This window comes from Coturnix japonica, chromosome 18 (genome assembly GCF_054131305.1).
Source record: "Coturnix japonica strain WE chromosome 18, WE-NBRP24, whole genome shotgun sequence".
Taxonomy (NCBI): domain Eukaryota; kingdom Metazoa; phylum Chordata; class Aves; order Galliformes; family Phasianidae; genus Coturnix; species Coturnix japonica.
Window position 1 is genome coordinate 2,375,198 of NC_140680.1, and position 20,418 is coordinate 2,395,615.

Genomic DNA, 20,418 nt, shown 5'->3' on the forward strand with positions numbered 1-20,418 from the left:
GCTGAGTTCATGCTGCTGCTCCTCAGCATCCCCTTCCCATTTGCTCTCCTCACTCTGCGCTTCTTTAGTTCAGCCCTTTCCCCTTCTGTTGTGCAGTGATTTGCAGCAGTCCCAGTTTGCTTGTACAACAGCACGATTCCCTCAGGCCTCTGCTGACAGCTTCCACGGCTTTGGGTATGTTTTTATTTAGCCATTAGAGCTACATCCTGAATGTGGCTATAAAGAACATTTATCCTTTATGACTTAACTCAGTGCCAAATCCGCCCCGGTGATGGCTTGTGCTGGGGAGCGCCCGTGCTGTGTTTGCTGCAGGCTTTGCTGTGCTGTGCCTGTGCTGACAGCTGGTGCCGAGCTGGGGACAAAGAGGGGCATGGGAGGGACAGAGGGGACCAGGGTGCTTGGAACTGCCATGTCTTTGGCACAGCAGCATCACCTGGTGCCTGGTCCTGATGGCCACATGTATTGAAGTCACATCTTGAACACAGGATCAAGAAAGGAGGAAGGCATAGGCAAGGCACAGCCACATGATATTAACGGTGTGAGACCCTCATTCTGCTGGGTGTTGGGTTTTCAGAGAACACGGCCACAAGCTCAGGCCCAGAACCTCCTCTCCAAGAGCACCCCCAAAGCAAAGCCAGCTGCACCTGAGGTCAAGGCGCTGCTCACCCAGGCAGACTCATCCTCATGTGGCAGTTCAGTTTTCCTCATCCAGGTCCCTACGAGTACCTGGCAGCATGCTGGGAGCAAGTAGGGGAGTACAGAGACAGGTCTCTGTGCTGGGTGCCTTTCACTGAGAACAAAGCTCCCCTGAAGTGCTCTCCAGGGACAGCCCCAATCCAGAAGCACACAGGAGCATTGCTCACATGTCATTAAACCTATTTGGAACCTCCTTCTGTCTTTCCAGTGCCATCTCCCTGTGTCCAGCAGCCCTTGGCAAAGCTGGTGTTTCCCTACAGCTCTGACAAAAGCCATGGGGGGCCTCGTGTAAGGCTGCAATGGGACAAATCTGCCAACAAGTGTCAAAAGAACTAAGAAAAGAAGAGGCAAACCATTGCTTCCTGCCCACAATTCAGTTGTCCCCCATGATCATGCTCTACACGGTTTGTCCTGAAGTACATTGAAACACAACTTTCTAGGCTTTTCCATCCTATTGGTGCAAACCCCACACATGTGGGATGGCACAGAGTCTCATCTCAGCCCCTGCTGCTGTTATTGCAGCTCTGCAGTGGTTTTGTGGGGCCTTGGGGTTGGGGTTTCCTCTTTTGGTTGGTTTGTTGGATCATTTTTTTTAAGCTAAACCAGCCCTCCTAGCGCTCGCAATCTTCAACTTTTATCAGAAACTCAGAAATCAAAACAAAATTCTGCTCTGATGCAGGTGAGAGGATCAGAGCTGACACACCAGGCAGATGCTGGGGCATGCACACAGAGCCACAATGCCTGTCCTGTGCCATGCGGTGCATTGCTCCTCTCACTATCCCCATCGTTTCACACACTTTGAGGCAGAGCACTTACCCAGCCCAGGCAGAGGTGTTTTCTACCCACCGGCTGCTGCACCCATGCTCTGCAGCACAGCAGTGGAACACACAGGAGAAGCAGGCAGCAGCATGTGGGACCCCACGCAGAACTCTGGAGAAAAGCCCTGGACTGGCACAGCTGTAGGATGGACACGGATGCCCAAGTCAAACAGAAGTTCCCCCATTCTGGTCACAAGGAGAAGGAAGGGTAAAACACAGCTCTGAAATACTCCCACCTCTCAGAGGTACCTTGGGACCATGGTACTCCCAGCCATGTTCCTTTTTTTCTCTCCTCCCCACCAGCCCTGAGTTGAACCTTAGCACAGGAGCACTTCCCATAAGCAGCCGACTTCGTGGAAGCTCGGTGACTCTGCAGCGTGGTCATTTCCCAGAAGGACCATATGGCTGCATGTCCCTGTCTGTCACTGTGTGGTCATGGCAGGGCGATGCACAGCCCCCATTACCCTGCCTGCTGCCCCCTAGCAGTGCCAGGATGCTCAGCCTGGGGCTGGAGCACAGCCACCACCATCCCCTGCTGGGGGATCAAGAATGAGGGGGGAAAAAAAACGCTTTGAAATGAGTTTTAAGTAAACAAAAAATTGATCTCGGAGGCTCCAGTAACCACAAGCATAAATTTGGGTTTGGCTGGACTCTGTGTTTTGCTTGGGTTCTTCTGCATCACATATGAAGCCTATTTTTGGACGATTTGCTTGAGCAGCTCTGCAGATCCTGGGGCCAGCGCACACTGCATGGTCACCTGGGAGGCACTGCTGTCCTCAGCCACTGTCTGGAGTGGTGAGAGCCCATGCTGACCTGAATCAGGGTCCCTTATGCCCAGGGCTGCCAGCACTGCAGGCAGATAGTGTTGGGAGCTGGCCTGGTGTGTCCAGGAAACAAAAGGTGCGGAAGGGTAAGAACATGCCATTTCCTGAATGAAAACAAGAAAAGTAATTCTATGCGTACCCTTATGAAATAAATGAAATAATAATATAAAATTCCAGCAAAGAGCAAGAGATTTACTCAGCAGATGGAACACGTCTTGGGTAGCACTGGGAAAAGCGTTATGCTTAACAGGCAGCAGACATGCAATGGGATCCTCTTGGAAGCAGGAGGAAGGGTGAAGGCCAGTCGGGCTCTGGCTTGTGGCCACTCACCTCTACAGACCACAAAACTGAAATAAAACAAAGCCAAGCAAGGCTAACTCAGTTGGTAATTGCCCCCAGAGCACATCTTTAGCAGGCACGGAGCATGAAGGACAGCAGGGGCTGTTGGAGCTGCATGTAGCTCAGGGCAGCCAGAGGAATGAGAAGGTACAGCCTAAATTTCAAAAGAACATGGGAAAAGGGAGAACAGAGGGAAGAAAACTAAAGAAATGTGGTGCCGTGTTGACTCCCTGATGTGCGCCTGTCAACCACACAGCCCAGCAAATGGCTCAGGATAAAAGGAAGGGAAAAGCACCATTAGGCGTCCATCCGCCGGGGCTCGTTAGTCGTCTGTCCGCGCCGCTCTCCGGGGAGGCCGTTCCCAGGAAAGGTAGCAGACGATGGCTTTACAAGGCAAGGGAGTGAGGAAACTGCAGCAGAGGAAAGAGAACAGACGAATTGCTAAATGAAAAGGCAAACCAGCGCTGTGAGCAAACAGTGCTGCTCCGGGGGCAGAGGCACAGACCGGGGCTGTGCTGTGCTAGGGCTGTTTGTGCAGCAACGTCCATTGTCAGCCCCCTGCAATGCTTCCTCAGTGCTCCCGTTTCCATTCATCCAAGAGGAGCTATCGGTTCTAGCACAGTGCTCCTCGTTTCCATGCTGAGCAACTCTGGAGGTGATCTGCAGCCTTCAGACCAATGAGTGCCCAACAGAGCATGGGCAGCAGAGGGGAACAGCAGCTGCTGAGCCATGGCACTTCACACTCCCAGTGCTGTTATCCATGTTTTTCTGCACACCTTACATGAGATAGCAGCATGCCATTATCACTCCCTGTCTCTGTGGAAGCTGAGGCATAGCTCAGAGATGTTACGGTCTTTCTTAACACTCAGTCCTCCGGAGGCCTGCTGGGGATGGAGGTGTGAGGCAGATTGCCCTCACTGCTGTGGGCACAGAGGGGACAAAAGCCAAGTGCCAGAGATTCTGGGATGATGGTAGTGCTGCCTTTGTGCAAACCCCTCCCTCCATAACCCCCTGCCTTATGGGAAGACCAAAAGGGAGGAGAGGACACCGTGAGGTTCAGTTGTTACCACGTTTTGCCAAACTTTGCACTACTTTTACGAAAGCCTCCTTTATATTCTATTGAAAACTCTACACAGCGCCTGATAAAAAAGAAAACAAAGCCCTTAATGATGCCTGTAGTATACAAAGCGGGCAAATACTCACTCCTTTGAGCTCTTAGTCCTAAGCAGTGAAGCCTTTCAGAGCCAACCAAATGAGCCACAATCACTCAGCACAGCAGAGCAGCACATGGTCTTCCATGTGAATGCACTCATCCACACTGGATACCTGCTGGCATCAGTGGTCCTTATGCACTGCAAAGGAGATCATTACACCAGCTTACACCATTCTCTGCACCTGAAGGCACTGCTGCTCCTTTGTTAGGAATAAAAAGGATGAGAGTAAAACTGACCAGTTGCATTTGGGTTTGGCCTTCATTATCAAACAGGGAATGATGAGTTGCATAGTGACGAGTCATTTGAACATTGAAGAAGATGAGTTATTTGAACAGAGGATACCAATGCCTTGAAAGCACTGCATTAGGGCAGTGACAGCATATGGGGATGTGCCAGACACAGAGCCAGGTGCAGAGGCTGCATCAAAGCTCTGGGCAGCTCTGATATCCACTCCCAGAGCTCTGGGCAGAGCATGGAGATGTTACGACCGTTTGGACAGCTGCAAATTATTTGTTCATTCATTCATTTTCTATGGGCAAAAGTCCCAAATCAACCCGGAAAGAAAACCCACCCTGGGACACCAGCCCAATCTGTGGGTGTCAAGATTCGCTGCTGTGGGAGCAGAAAGGCACTTTGTGCAGCCACACACCTCATAAAGAGAGGACAGGAAATTTCATGGGAGCAAAGACAATGGCCTAATTTTTTCCTGCCAATGTCAAAACAATGCTCTCGAAGAGCCAGAAGCCATCGTCTGTGAGAACTAAATTGGTGGTCCCCATCCGGTTGCTCTGGAATAACAGCCCTGTCACCACATGGCACAGAGCAGCAGTGCCAGCACAGTCCCATGAGCCACCAAAGGCTGTGCAAGGAGAAGTGGGAGTGGGGCTCCTGGCCCTGTATTCCTGGGCAGGGCAGTGATGGGGCAGGGACTAAGCAGGGATGGCTGTCCCACTCCAGGGAAACCACAGCAATGGTCAGAAGCATGAGTTTTTGGAAATGAAGCATTACCTCTAGGAACAACAGAGCTGAGCAAATTCTATCTCACATGGAAAGGAGCTGATTAAAGCAGTAAGTTTGTTGCTGCTTAATGACTGCAGCTCAAACCCTGGCAGTCAGAACTAGGAGCTCTGGCAGAACCTAGGCCCTATGAGGTGACAAATCTGAATACCAATGTGTTGGGTCAGGAAAGAGTAGAGAAGTGAGTGAAAACAAAGGCTTTTAAGGCAAACTTATCTTGTTCCCACCCTGTCTAGCAAAAAAGAAGTTAAAGACAAGGGGCAAGTTTTCCTCAAAATGTCACATATTTAGTGGAATCAATTTAAGGACAGGAAGTTTAGAAATTATAGGAAAACTCCATTCAGCCAACTCTAAGGTGTTCCACTGCTGCTGGGGTGAAGTCTCTCCTGGACTGACCAAAGCAAACTGGGTTTCACTTTATTCTACCCTCTGTGCCCACCAGGGCCATGCAGTGCCACACAGTGCTGCTCACCAGCATGGCAGGGATGGCCATAAATAAATCAGGGTCTGGATTTCATGGCACATGCAAAAAAACCCCAAAGAATTGGATCCCAAGTGACAGTTTTAATGAAGTGGTAGCTCAGAACACTACCAAAATCCCATAAAGTAGTGAGCAATTACACATCTACAAAGCACCATTTAGGCTGATTACTCAGAATATTCACTGATTTGAAATACATTGTCTGAATGCATTTTGGATAATATTAGTATGTGTTTGTGTGTGTAATATTTGTTACTTTTATAAATACATGGAGAAAGCATGGCTATATGTATCCACTTCTAGAAACAAATGGCTGAATGGCAGAGCCACACGTGGGCAAAGTGAAACAAAGGTTTTGCTGCTTTTACTTCATTTTAATCTCATATAAGTAATGATTTAGGAAATGCCCATTATCACCAACACTCTCATCGTGGTCTCAAGTCTGCAATCCCACAAAGGAAGGCTGCGCTGCACAGAACTACCTCTACCGCGTTGTTGAAGCTGAAGTTCCTCAAGTGTTCCTCTCCATCAGGGACATTATGAGTAATAAGAGTAGCTGCAATTGTGGCTTTTTCGAAAGAGCCTTAGCAGTGTGTTCTAGAAAGGCTATTTTAAAGGTCACATTGCTGAGCCCGTGGCGTGCTGCCTTGGCGAGGTGGTATGAAGTGAGTGCGTTTCAGCTGGCATCTGGTTTAGACTATATTTTCATCTGTGGAAATTGAAAAATTCTTGGAAGAACTCCACAGCCTGAAAAAAAAAAAAAAAAAAAAAAAAAAAAGTTCTTCTTGAAAACAAGTTATGAGTTAATGATAATTCCACTCGGGGCAGGAAGGAAGGGCTTAGGCTGGACGGCCCCGGGTGGCTGTGGAGGACACTAACCACGGCCCCACTCCCACCCCAGCCCTGTGGAATGGGATGAGTGCCCCATGCCAGGAGATAGATGGATTAACCATACCCCACAGAAGCGAACTGCTTTTATAAGCACTGTGTAATTCTGAATATGTGAAAACTTTCTGACTGGAGTTCAGATCCAGCTTTTCCTCTAATACATCCCTAGAAGGAACTTCAAATATTAAATCTTGAGAAATGTAGACGAAACCACATAAAAGCTGCAGACATCCTAAATATGCACAATGGGATCCCTTATGCTGAAGACACAGTGAAACATTCATAGCCATTACAGTAAAACCCGAATTCTGACTTGTTCCTGCACTTAGCTATGACCGGATTACAATTCTGGTTAGAGCATCCATCTGCCTAAAAATAAACATCTGTAATGACCTTAATGAGCTACGGAGGGATCCTGTGTTGAAATCTCTTCATGGGAAAAAAAAACATGTCACTCTTTGGGAGGACTTGCTGCAACTCCCACGTGAGGAACAGCCTGTGGTGCTGGAAATAACCAACACGGAGCTGTACACGTATGGAGGCAGAGGATAGAATCATAGAATGGCCTGGGTTGGAAGGCATCATCCACATCCAACCCAGGTTGGAAGGGCTCTCGCAGCACCCCCAGCCCCACCCCCACCACAGGCTGGCTGCCCCCCAGCTCAGGCTGACCAAGGCCCATCCATGGCTTTGGGCACCTCCATTGATGGGACAGCACAGCTCTGGGCAGCACTACTGGCGTCTCACTGCTCTCCCTGCACAGACAGAAGGTGGCTCACATTAATTACCACAGGTAGGGACAGGAAGAGCACTTTGTAGCTCTGATGCAGTCCGACCAGGTGCCACAGCTCTGTGCCTGCAAATCAGGCACCTTGCCCAGCCCTCCAGGAGAAGGGTGGGAGCAGTGAGGTGTGTGTATCCCACCGCCCCTTGGCCAGCAGTGCAGGGCAGCGGGCAGCCACAGCTCCGCAGCGGGGCTGGAGGAAGTCCCACACTCATAAATGTTTCATTGCACTTCTGAAAAACAAACGGCCACTTTTTAGCAGTCTATGAAACAATATTGTAAACAGTTCAACTATTCTCCCCTCTGGTGCTGGGATCTGCGAGAACAATGTGCATTCAGGGACAGAGCTCTCAGCCTTGGCTGCTCGCTGATCGCCAGCACAGCCACGGCATGACCCGCTGCTCCACTGCCATCAAGAAGGGACATCGGGGCTGCATGGACAGACACAGCTGTAAGGTGAATGACGGGCAGAGGGGGTTTGGGATGAGCAATGATCTGCAGCTGATGCCGGCAGCAGGGCTGATCCTTGGAGCCGGGGAGCACAGGGCACTGGGTGCGCTGAAAAACAAAACTGCAATAAAATAGGCAGATGATCCTGAAGGAAAGGGGGGAGGGGGCACAGAAAGAAGGAAACGAGATATTAAAAAATGTAAATGAGAGGGAAATTATAAAAAGCATAAAGCTCCTGTCCCTCAGGGAACAGCTGTGTATGCTAATCCCGCCTGGGCTGCTCCTTTTGGATCTCCCTTCCTTCCTTCCTCCGTCCCTCTCTAATAGCTCCCTTGTTCCTGCTGGACAAAACTGGCCCTTTGTGGCTGCTCTCAGAACAACATTAAAAACAGGAATAGGGAAATTGTAAACAGGAGGCTTTTGGCCTACAGGCCAAGGCACACACCGGCCTCTGAGGTCTACTTCATGCTAAGCAAAGAAACAGATCTTTGTTGCTGAAGGGATTAGGGCTGCGGGATTTCTGAGGCACGGCGGAGGCATTCAGCTGGCCTGAAGTAGGGCCTTTGTAAAGAGATACCTCCATTATAGATCCACGAGCGGAAATCGTTCGTGCTCTTTATACAATCTGGGTAATGCGATATTGTTGGGCGGCTGAAGGGCTCTGGTGAAGCAGGGCCCTATCTACTCAATGGCAAATTCTTCAGCAGCTAAATAGATGGTGGTATAATTACCTTTACGGGTGGGGGGGAGGGCAGCAATCCATCTTTAACCCTTAGGTGCTTCATGATAGCAATCACGGCAAGCTAGAAGGAGTCCGCTCAGACAGCACAGTCACTATGGGCTGCCAAATGAGTGTCCACAACCCAAGGCAGTTTGATCTCAGATTCCTCATGAATCAGCTATGCACACCATAGAACATTCATTACCCGCATTCCTTCCCAGACCACCTCTGCTCTGTGCCCCACATGTGGTGCCAACAACTGCTTGGACAACCTGTGGAGCCCTCCACAAACCCCACCAGCCACACTGCACTGCCAGGGGCTGAGCTGGGATGAGCCCATATTCTGGGCTGGGCTCTGGGGTGGATTTTTTTTGTTCTGTTGTAGAAAAAATTTACTCCTTTCTGGTGAACAGTAGCCTACAGTCAGGTCGGCAGTAAGGCAATTAACCCACTATACTTAGCCCACCTCACCTATATCCAAGTATCATGGATCTTTCCATGATTAACTTTAATTAAACTATCCAGACGAGCATAGGAGCCATGGGAATGGCACACACACAGCCCTCTGCAGCACCAGCAGGCTGGAAACCTCTTCTGGAAAGCAGCGGCACCGAGCAGCCAAGCTGTCTCCATTGGTACCAACTTTGCATCTCTATGGCACAGTACCTCCAGAGGTGGATTTTTATACTTTTGTTAGTGATCACTAATAGTAGCTCACTTTTTTACCCCCCCAAAAAACCTAAGAACATTTGCAAACAGGAAAGTAATTTTGCTCCAGAAAAGGAGCAGAAGTTGTGACATTTAGATAGGTTGCAACACTGAGATGGGAAGGCAGAACTGAAATCCTTCCCATTGGGGCAAGCTGACCTGCAACCCTCAGGCCAGGAGCTATTCTCTGTCTTGGCACTGGGAGCAGCCCCAGCTCCATGCTGGGCACCAATGCACTGCAGGATGGCAACAGAGGGATGTCCCCATTCATAGCTGCTCCAGCCTTACAAAGCCACAAGCTGTCTGTGTTTGAACAGAGTTCATGACAACCCATTAACATGAAGCATGAGGGCTGGTAGTGCACACACCAACAGTCATAGTCTTCCAGCAGCACCTACCAGCCTTATCCAGGAAGCTTGGGAATGTGTTGTTCTGTATTCTGAAGAACTACCTGGCCTGATAGTAATAAGAAAAAATTAGCATGCGGTCAATGTTTTATTGCAGGCACTGCCTACCTCTCAGCCTTCCACCCTTTTGGCTCTAATTTCAGACTCTCTTCCCAGGAAAATGTTTGTAAAAATAATTTTCTATAATTAGAAAAACACTTCATTGAGAATTCATTACTGGAAGCCTGTCCTGCAGCTCAACGCCTGGGACATGTTATGGGTCAGCTGAGAACCACTGTGATGCCGAAGTTTGTTTCAGAAGGATTATTTTGGAGTTGTGGCTCCTAGAGTCCAGTGCATGTATAATGTTTGTTACAGAAATAAAAGCATCCTCGGCTGCAGGTCCTGTGCTTGGTGGGGAGCCCAAATCCAAGCAAGAAGGGCAACCACAGCTGTTGACCATGAGAGTTCGGCAGAGTTTCATGCAGTGTTTGCTCAGGTGATGCTGTTGTGGCTGCTCAAAGCACCATATCCTTAACACAGCCTTACCTGGGGACAGAACGACTCCAGATCACACCACTTCTTACTATTTAGAATGGTACTGTTGGCTCTGTTCTTAAAAAGGGAGATGATAACAAAAGCAATCCTGCAGCAAAAGCTTCTGAGCTGGGACTTGGAGCTCCTAACCTCCCTTCGGCTCTGGGACCTCTCAAACACAGCAGAGCAGGCTGGGGGCTGAGAGATGGCGACGCTCTGACCAAATGCAGAATAATTAAAAGACCAGTGTGGGCTCCACAGAGAAAGCGTTGCATATGGACTTTAATTATGATACCACAGTCTTGCCAGAAAAACACAAAAGAGGATCTCAGGCGGCTCGGAGGATGCATATGGCTTGTGTAGGTGGAGAAAGCTAAGAGACTGTTACTTTGGGTAGGAAGTGGATTTTCTCTCTCCTATAATCTTGTTAAATTACCCTGTTTTTAAAGCAATGATTTATATCTCTCTCTTCAAATCCAGAGGGGAAAAAAAACAAACCCTCTCTAAACAGCAAGTATGTGACAAGCAATACATTTTCACTTTCATTCATGCTCGTATTGCAAAGTTCACTCAGCAAACCCGAAGTATTAAAGGAAAATGCTGGGGAGGACTGGTTAGAAAGAAAACCTTGGCTGAAATGAGATGGAAAACAGATTTCCCGGTTTAGGTAAGTATCAGAAAATAATACATAATGTTAGACATCTGAAAAAGGAAGTAGGAAAATATTCAGGAATTTGCATAACCATTTGCAGTCTGAGCAGAGCAGACAAAAACAGCATCAGGAGCACTGAGTGTGTGGAGCAGCCCTGGTGCTGAGCAGGGCAGCACTGCGTCCCCATCCCTGCTCTGCCCCGAGCATCAACCAGAGCATCTCTGTCACTGCAGCCCATGAGCTCCACTGACAAACAGCAATAAACTGCATTTCTATTCTACCTGCACACATAAATCTGAGTGAGGTGTCCCAGATTCTCCTCAGTGCTGCAGAGGTTTGCCTTGCAGGGAGTTCCCCCCTCCCTTCTACACCAGTTTTGCAGCTGGGTAGGTCTAGCAGCTTCTGTGGGGAATCATCTCTTAGCAACGCTCACAAACACAAAATAAAATGAAAAACCACATAAACCTGAGGGGGAGGCAGCCAGCAGCCCACCTGCAGCAGGTGGAGGGCAGGCACTGAGATTTAAACCACCAGCCATCAGCTTTTAGCTTGGGAGAACAAAAGGGCACCTTTATCCTCTTCATGGGGCTGTTGGCATGGCACTGCACTGCTATGAGGGCACAGCACACCTTCAGCTGCAGCATTGCCCCCAGGTAGGAGGCACCCACCCTCACAGGACACACTTGTGCCATTGCTACAGCAGTTGCCCCTTGCTCACAGGTAGGGCTCAAATCACCCCAAAGGCTCCAGCCCTATGCCTGCATCCTCCTCCCTCATTCTGTTGGGCACTACAGAGCACTGTCCAGCTGCAGTAGTTGCTCCACCCAGCATCCCTGCCACCTTTCCAAAGCGCTGCTGTGCTGCCACAGAGCGCTGCATCTTCATTCTGTCTCAGCAGTGAGCACAAATGCCCCTCACAGGGTGTCACCAGATGTGACAACAGACAGGACCCACATCTGATGGTCAGAGGGAAGTGCTGACATCAGCTCTGCTGACTGACTGCTGCTCCCCCCAGGGAACACAAACCCCAGCACCATGAGCATTCCCACAGCAGCCCACGTCACTGTCTGTAGCACAGTGTGGGGGAGAGCAGAAACCCTTTCTATTTCCAGCCCTTGGGTGAGGTGAGTGGAAATCACAGGGCTCCTGGTTCACATGAAGCCAGCAGTGACCTCCCTGACACCATCACATCCTGTGACATGAACGCCATAAGGGGACAGAGGGAAAGCAGTTGCTGGGGAATCCCACTGTGAGGTAACCTTACCAAGAATGTTTAGGGAAAATCAGGAGGAAGACAAGGCACTGAACGTGTTCCTTGCACCAGTTGTTCTCTAGGACACCACCCACACACTGAAGTTTGGGACCTCCGCAGCAGCACAGCTCATGGTGAAGGTTGTCCCCCAGAGCTACAGTGCTGCTGACTGACTGTGGATGATCACCCACAGCAAGGAGCACAGCAGGGTGCTCCATAAGGTATTGCAGAAAGGCAGAATGAGGACTGCTCTGCAGCAATGTCCGACTTGCTCTGAGCAGCAGCCCCAGAGAGCATCCATGCCAAAAGATGCATCCATGCAGCTGCATTTGGGTGAGTTGCCCTGGCTGGAAGGAGGACTGACTGAGAACCAGTGCGCTCCACAAATTCTCCAGTAGCAATCCAAGGAAGAAACGCCATTGCATCTAAGTGTGAAATGCATTTCCTGGCTCAGACACGGCCCGCAACAGAACCATGGGCTGCTCATGTTCGTGGAGGAGCTTCCCAGGCAGAAACCCTTCAGCCCTGCTCAGACACTTGCTCTCTTTTCACAGAAAATTGATTTGGAATCCCAGGATTTCTGCTTCCATTTGAACACACAAGCCTGAAAACTCCCAAAACAGCAACACAGATCAGCAAAGCCATTGCTCTATTTCTCACAGGGCATATCCCTGCTCTGGGCCCTGCTCCCTGCAGCAGCAAGTTGTTTCTACACCATCTCCATGCCCACCAACATGTGGGCTTTTTAAAACAGACAGAAAGAAGCAGGAAAATAATCCTATGAGCCTTATGAACATTAATGAGCACATAGCTCACTCATCTGTGTTTTCTCCCAGTCTATGTAAGCACAGCAGAGTGGCACATGAGGCATCCACACAGACTGTCCACTTCACCTCTTCTCCAGCCTACATGCAGACCCACCACATTTTCTCCTGAGAAAAAGTCCCTTTCCTTTAACAGAGGTGGAGCTCTCCCAAGCTTGGCCTAGATGGTGAGGTCCTGCAGTAGGAGGCAGGAAGAGAAATGACCAAGATGCTTTTCTGGGAAGAAAAAAAATAAGAAAGCAGTCAACAGAGATGAGCCCAATTGCCTAGAAGGCTTCCAAGGATGGCAAATCATCTCCTGGTCCGGTAGCTGTGGGCTGTCAGAGATGGGCACCTCCAACCCATGGAGTTGACAGTGGATTGGAGTTGTGATTTAGCTCAGAGCCTGGCCCTCCCAAACAATGTAGAGCCAGCCCCCTGGCCTGGAGGCAAGAGAATGGGAAGTGTGGGTCTGGAATGAAGTTCGTATAGGACAGCACAGCTGTGGGTGCCTGCAATCAGGGCAGGAGCTCTGCAGGCACTGCCACCGCTGCCAGGAGCAGCCCTGATTTTGGCACTGAAAGTGTTACATAGAACACGCCATAAAGTTCCTCTGAGGCTTTAATTTCTTTCCCCCCGATCTTCCTTTGATTTTTATTCCCTCCTTCCCTCTTGTCCTTTGAACTTTTAAAAAGGCACTTTGAAGACATGTCATAAAGCGGTTTCTTATTCACCATCTCCTCTTTGATGCTCGCGCTCCTCGGTATGAACTGTAGCCCTGCAGGATGTGGGACCCGAGGAGCCGAAAGCTGACACTGAGGAGACAGGGCAGGAAAGTAAAAGTATGGATGCAGTTTGTCAGTAACACTCCCAAGCCAGGCATACAGCACACACACAGCAGCCGTACTCCCATCCCTGCAGGCCATGCAGGGCACAGCAGTGCTCAGAGCCAGGCAGCTCCAACAGAAGGCGGTGGAGAAAAGACCCAATCCCAGGGAGCAGGTAAGAGGAAGCTGCCTGCTGAGCAGCTCCCCCCCAGCTCCTGTCCCTGCCTCTGACCTGGGGTCTTTAATTCGGCCTCTCCCCATACCAAAATACAACACAGCCCAATTTGCTTGGATTGGCCAAGGGCAACTGTGCAGCCAAATTTAGTCATGCTGCAAAGGACTGGGCTTCAGCAGAGAGTGCAGTGGTTCTGAAAAGGGCATCCAGATATTTTGAAGTCACTGCCAGATACAAGATGGACTGTGTTAGTAACTCTGTGCATCAGGTTTTCTGTTTCAGTTCTGCACCATCTGCTTTTTAACAAACCCTGGTGCTCTCTTCTATAGCTTTATTTTGAAATATGGGAGAAGGAGATGTCCCAAAAGCAGAGCTAATGTCTGGAATAAAACCTTTATCCAGGTCTTAGCATGGCTTTCATCCTTAATGGATAGGACAAAGCAAATGAAAGTAAGCAACCTCAAATCCAAAAATTAACTGGGGAAAAAGCTAAAGATGAATCAATGTGGGCAAATAAAAAGATGTGACGGGTTTAAATCTTATGCACTCTAACCCTTGAATTCTAACCACCTTTTCAGACACTGAGGTACATCCCAGGTAACTCTGCTTGGGACCGAGGTGCCACATGGGCTGTGCTGGGCAGGATGGGAACAAACCCCAGTGACTCCCTCACCACACACACCAAGAAGGATGGTACAAACATGGTCTCTTTTACACAGTAGACATTACTTGTGCTTTGGGATTGGGATGGAAGGTTGTTGGATCTGTTTGGTAGAGAAACACCAGAGTTTCTCTGAGAGTTACACGCAGCCGTATAATTCTGCATCCATAGTTCCTAATATTGACTTACTGCTGTGGAATTATACAGGTTGGATATTTACTGAACCAAGCAGACAGTGCAGCTCCTCTTGGCCAAAGTTACGATGAGCTGTGCATTGTGTTCACCAAACTGAGCCCCTTGCTGGAAGTCCCACCAGCAGGCAGACAGAACAGCTGCCAGCAGAAGGAAGAGGACACAGAGCACAATGCCCAGCCAGCTCCTACCGCCTGGGAGCACCACTTTGTTCCAATTCCACTTTCCATACTGAAGCATCTTCCTCCCATGCCAAACAGTACAGCACTATAGCCCAGCTTTAGGTGATGTTTTTTCCCCTTCTGAGTTTTTCTCTGAATTAGAACCGGACATTTCTGCAGTGAAACTCTTTTTGCAGAGCTGACCTCCATGGCACGAAGCCACTGATGGGAGCTCTCAACTTTACTTAACCTCTGTGTAGAGAATCACATCAACTCAAAGCAAGGGGACCTCTCAGCACTGGGGGAACAGATGTTTGGGCAGGAGCTACACCATGCTGAATCCACGGTGTTCACGGGGGGGGCTTGGGGTTGGTTTGAGTTTGGTTATTTTTAAAAGCTGCCCAGTAGTAGGAGTTATTCTGAAATAAGCAGAGCTACCCTGAAAACTGCTTGATGGGCTCTGCAAATACTGTTTTCTGGGTATGTTTTTCCTTTTTACCTGCAAGACTGATCTAGCGTGGCTGTGTGTGTGTGTGTTTTTGCTTGTTTTATTACAGCCAAACTTCTGTTCCCGGATCTAAATGCAGATACATCTGGAACAGGAAACTAAATGCACTTCCAAACCTCGAATTTTTCACTTTAAACCTGAGATAAAGAGGAAACTTTGCTTTAAAGACAGATGTATCATAACGAAGGACAAATATATTTCCAGAGGGGCCAAACCACAGCACTCCTGAGAATCCAGTACATCAAAGAACCAGCAAAACGTGAAGAGCTGCGAGGATTCCAGTGTGTGTACTGAGCTACCCCTGCTTAACACCTGGACAGATGCTTCCCATGCACAGCAAAAAATCGCAGCGTTACCAGGAGGTAAAGGCCTCAGATAACATTTGTACAGTGCTCTGACACAGAAAGCCCCAAATTCCCCTCTATGGCTGCAAAGTCTGACAAAGACATAATGGAAATCAGCTTCCGCCCGACAAAAATGTCGCTCTGGCACAAGGACAAGTCCGCAGAAACTTTCCAGCCTGCCCTCCAAGAGCAGCACTGCCATTTCCATTAAGCGGCTGAAAGCGCAGGAGGCATCCGGAACAGAAGTGCACTCCCAGCAAGAGCAGGCACGGCTCGGTGCTTGGAAGGCTCTGAAGTGCCATCCCACATCGTCCCCTAACAGGAGCAGGGATCTGCCCCAGCACATTGACAGCCCCATGACTTCCTATGGAGAGAAGCCCACATGGGGCCATTTGAGAGCACCTGTTTGGAGCTCTCTAGGGAACATCCATCAGAGGTGGGATGGAAGTCCTAGTAGCATCTGGAGCTATGTCAAGCTTGGGAAAGCTCAAATCCGGATCAGACATCTACAACGAGAAAGCAGACCCCAGTGGCACAGCTCCCCAGGCAGGCAGGGGCAGCAGGAACCAGCACTGTGCTCCACGCAGCAGCCCAGGAGCACACTGAGCAGGAGTTCCCAACACTGCCCAGCCCCACACAGCTCCCAGCTGCCACCAACAGCCATACATGAGCCCCAGCACTGAGGATGAAGCACATAACCCTGTGCACACATCACACCGAGCATCTCTCCTCTCCACCCTGATTGCGTGGATGTAGAAGTTGCACTGCTGCTCATGCAGGGAAGTTATAAGAGAAGAGTAATTAATGTATGTTTGTCTGTGTTTTAATGAAGCTTTGCAGCTGAAAGCAGGAGAAGAGCCAATGCCACGTGACCACACAGTGCTCCTTGGACTCCTTTCAGGAATCTTCTCTAAAGGATCCAGCTGTCCTGCATGACATTTCTCCCCCAAGACTCAACTAATCAATGTCTGCTACCAGTTATCATGGTGGGAAGGGGATCAACGCATACTGGGAAGCTGTTGTACATCAACCACTCTGTTATAAATATGCTGGAGATACAGCTATGCACAGTACGTTATTCCACCACTTATCTTCATGCAAGCAGAAAGGCTGCAAGCGATGAGTGCCTGCTGCAGAGAGCTCTCCTAAGTGAGGTTATTGCATTCTTGACTTAAGCCCATTTTTCTGGTTTCCATGCAAACACCAATGAATTTTAAATGGAAGCATTCAGCCAGGGCCTTCCCATTCAGACAAAGGCAGCATCTCTCGACATGGGGATTACACCCATGCATGGCAGAGGGATGAGCCCAATGGGTTTCCTCTGTCTCTCACATGGGGCATCCCCCACTCACTGGAAGCTCACAGCCCAGGCACACATTGTGGCCACTCTCACAGGCACAGGGCAGTTTCTGAATGCAGGACTATGAATGCCTGCACCTCTACACACACATACAGGTGTGCAGCCGCAACCAAAGACAACAGGAATGCAAATATGTTTTACGCCTAATTATGGAAAGTACTTTGGCAGGAGGACTGGAGGCACAAAGAGCCACTATTTGGGTTCCTCAGGCTGCCGCCTCTGTTCGGTACACAATCGACAATATTTAGACAGAACGGGCCAGTTCCTTCCTCGCAAGGTAGCTTCCTGCGCCTGGCAGCCCTCGAGCAGGCTATAAAATGACCTTATGTTTAAGGACAGACTCAGATTAAATAAGCAAAGGGAAAATGCGCCCACTCGCTCTGCCGGCAGCTCTGCTGTTGTTTCATGGCGTGTTGGGGAGAAAAGGGAAGAAAACAGCAGTGTGCAGAATAGAAGTTAGCATTAATCCCACAAGACTTTTCGTTTGGGCAGCTGTGGGCAGTGCCGACTGCTGTTTGGAGGAGAAATTGTTCCTAATATCCAACTTGACCCTTCCCTGGTGCAACGTGAGGCTATTGCCACTCATCCTATCACTAATAAAGAGGACAAGGCTCTGCAGAGTTCCCAATCCCACAGCCCTCCAAGCACAAGCAGAGAGCAGCCCTGCACTCACAGCCACAGGCAGATGGGCAGCGGTGGGCTCTGCTCACAGGGCACTGGGCAAGAAGCCTGGAAAGCTGAGAGGCCATGGAGCCAGAAAGTGTGACATGGCTCAGTGGAAAAAAAATCACTAATACATTTTTCCTAATCCACCCACCTTCCTGCTCCCCTCCAGAGCAGAACAACTGCATTACAGCAGGGGTTTGTCAAGCCAAGGCTGGAACCGTGTGGGGAAGGGAGAGCTCCTAATGCCCATCAGCTCAGAGCTGGCTCCCATCGGGGCTGGTGCTCCACAGCACCACAGTGGGACACAAACAGCACGCTGCTGGGCCTCTGCCTCTTCTCTGCAGGAGTCTTTTGGTACAGATAAATTTGGACAGTGTTGCAAGCTAAACAAAAGCCATGTATGTGAATCTGGTAAGAGCAAGGACCATCAAAATGTGGTTAACCCCACAGCTTATCACCCCCCCCAGTTAAAATGGCAAGTACTTCCATCCTTAGAAGTGGTGGTCATAATCACAGAAGTGATTGCTGCAGTGTCTCAGAGCACGGAAGGCTGCAGGCCCAGAGCACAAAATACTCCATGTGCAGCCAGCAGATCTGCAGCTCTGTCTACAGCGTGACCACGCATCACCCTGTACAAAGTATCAGCAAGTTCAGCATCTTCGTAAAGGATCTGCCAGGCTTAAAATCTTGGTCACACACAGCCCCATATCCAAAGGTATTGGTGTAAGCTTACTTCTTCCCATTCAGCATACCCCAGGCTTGCTGTGCTGCCTTGATCTGTACCACTTTAGCAAAATAAAGCAGGGCTCGGTTCATTCCATTCCCACAAGGCACCTCTGATAAACCACAGACTTCTGGCCGGGGAGGCGGCAGTGTGGGACTCCTTCCTGCACAGCGCAACCCCTCACAGTAATGCAGGGACAGAAGCACTAGGTGGCAAAAAAAGCCAACAGGTCCTCATTAGTCACACTCAGAAAGTGAGCATTAAGGCATCCCCAGATCACTGGGTTGTTCAGCTCCAGCAGTGATGGACATTAGCAGCACTGCGCAGCTCTATGGGGTTCTGCTCCCCCTGAAAGAACTGAACCAAGAGCTCATAAATATCGAAAGCAGAGGGGGCAAAAGGGGTTAAACCCCCTAGTTGTTACAGAAAGATACACATCACATCCTTCCTGGTAATTGCAGTATAATAAAGCATCTGAATAAAAAGTAATCCCCAAAAATGGCTAAAATGGGTCTGTATTCCAGATGAGAAACATCTGCAGCAGCAGATCAGCACATCTTCTCTTTTCCTGGGCAATTACTTGGACAGAACCATGCTCTCATAGGTAAAATTATTCTCCTGGTCTCTTCTATCACTTCATAAATCAGATCAGCATTTTTGGAGGGGAAGTAAGAATCAATGAAGCCCTTTGGATAAATGAGAGCAGAGGATCCCACAGTGCTGCTCAGGTGCTTGGTGCGGCCACTCCCACTCCTGGCTGTGTTCACTCAAATGGATGGGGGAGAAAATCCCTCAAAGCCTTTAAACTTTAAAACAAGAGCATAATTTCTCCCTGTACCCAAAGGAGTAGAAGGGTAGGATTAGAGCAGTGCATTAACTGTCTGACTCGTTACCAGAGAATAAACAAGGACCGTCTCGTTAATTTTGGAACCACTACTGCCAATTACGAAGGCATTGTGTTTGCCATACACATTGATTAGAAAAGCTGTTTATTTGAACTAATAAGCAGAAAATGAGCTGAAATTGTCTTTTCTTTATTTTTAATATGATAAATGGAATCGGCTACAAGTACATCTGTTCTGAGCCTCTTTCCCACAATATGTTCTGCCTGAAAAACATCCCCTGCTATACCAACATCTCAAATGAATAACTGTCCCCAAAGTATCACCTACAAGGCATACAGTGGTGTGTGGTTCGATCCTTCTCCTGCATTTAGTCCATCATCTAAACCAAACCACTCTGCAGAGAGGAGAAAACAGGCTGCCATCTACCAGCCAACAGTGGGACCAGAGCCCAGCCTTGGAGACACCCCTTGGCACACTGGCATTGCCCAGGCAGGTGGGCTCATGCTGTCCAGGCCCTCCAAGCTGGGCTGGCAATGACACACAGACCCCCACCTCCCGAGGGCTGTGTCACTGCATCACAGCAGCTCAGAACTTTCAGGTTCAGCAGCTGGTGTCAGAAACCACCCCAAGCACCAGCAGGGAGGAGCCAGAGGTCCACATTCAGTGCTTTATTTTAACCTCAGAACTATTTTTCCTCTCCTTTTAAGATTTTTCAGAGAATTTTGTTGTTGAGCAGCTTTAACTCTCAGAGCTTCCTCCCAGCAGGAGAAGCCCCAGGACATTCTAAGCAGCAATACACATACAGACTGCTTCTGGTTTAGAAAAGATCTCCAAAAGGTAAAAAACAAAACAAAACACAGCAACAAACAAATGAGAGGCTGTGCACCCACCTGCGCCATGCAGCCCCATCACTCCAGGCTCTCCTGCTGTGCAGGGCAGCTGCAAGCAGAGGGGGAGAAATGCCAGCAGATATCCAGCACCTTACTTCAGGCTGTGGGAAATCATTTGCTTTTCTGGGGAGGGATTCTTGATTGTGTTTGGTGGTGTTTTTAGGGCAGCCGCGGTAAAGTTTCTGCATAAAGGAAAAGCAAACAGCTGAAGGGTCCTCCCCGGGCTTTGATCCTCCCTGCAGAGATCAAACCATGAAGTGTTTGTTAAAACCCTAATCCGATTTAAAACTCCTTTTGACAGTGTTGGGGAAGGAAGTGGCGGCTGACGGTGCCCTGCTAGCCGGGGCTGCTGCAGCCACGCTGCACTGCCTGCTAAAAGCAGTGGCCCCTGCACAGCTCAGGATAAATCCCCATCAGAGACAGCTCGTCCAAATGGGCTGCGAATGGGGGTCTTTCTTCAGAGGCACCCTTTTTCTCCCTGCAGCACAGGTTTCT

At 49.3% G+C, this 20,418-nt stretch overlaps 1 protein-coding gene across 8 annotated transcripts in view; it reads right to left on the reverse strand.

Annotated features, from left to right (window-relative positions):
• Positions 1 to 2,132: 2,132 nt before the first annotated feature.
• The window catches only part of LOC107320056 (uncharacterized), a 28,253-nt gene continuing 9,967 nt past the window's right edge, over positions 2,133 to 20,418 (reverse strand). For 2 of the 8 annotated variants that reach the window (XR_014935589.1, XR_014935591.1), the window contains 3 exons: positions 20,014 to 20,159; positions 19,924 to 19,953; positions 5,743 to 6,136 (listed from right to left, as the gene is read on the reverse strand). Coding sequence is in view for 4 of the 8 variants with exons in the window: in XM_085519130.1 (XP_085375256.1) it covers positions 3,000 to 3,087; positions 19,924 to 20,159 (324 nt within the window). In the remaining 4 variants the exon portion in view is untranslated. Of the gene's footprint in view, positions 2,443 to 2,852; positions 3,088 to 5,452; positions 6,137 to 19,923; positions 20,160 to 20,418 lie in introns of those variants that run through there. The other 6 variants (XM_085519130.1, XM_085519132.1, XR_014935592.1 and 3 more) reach the window with 6 other exon arrangements.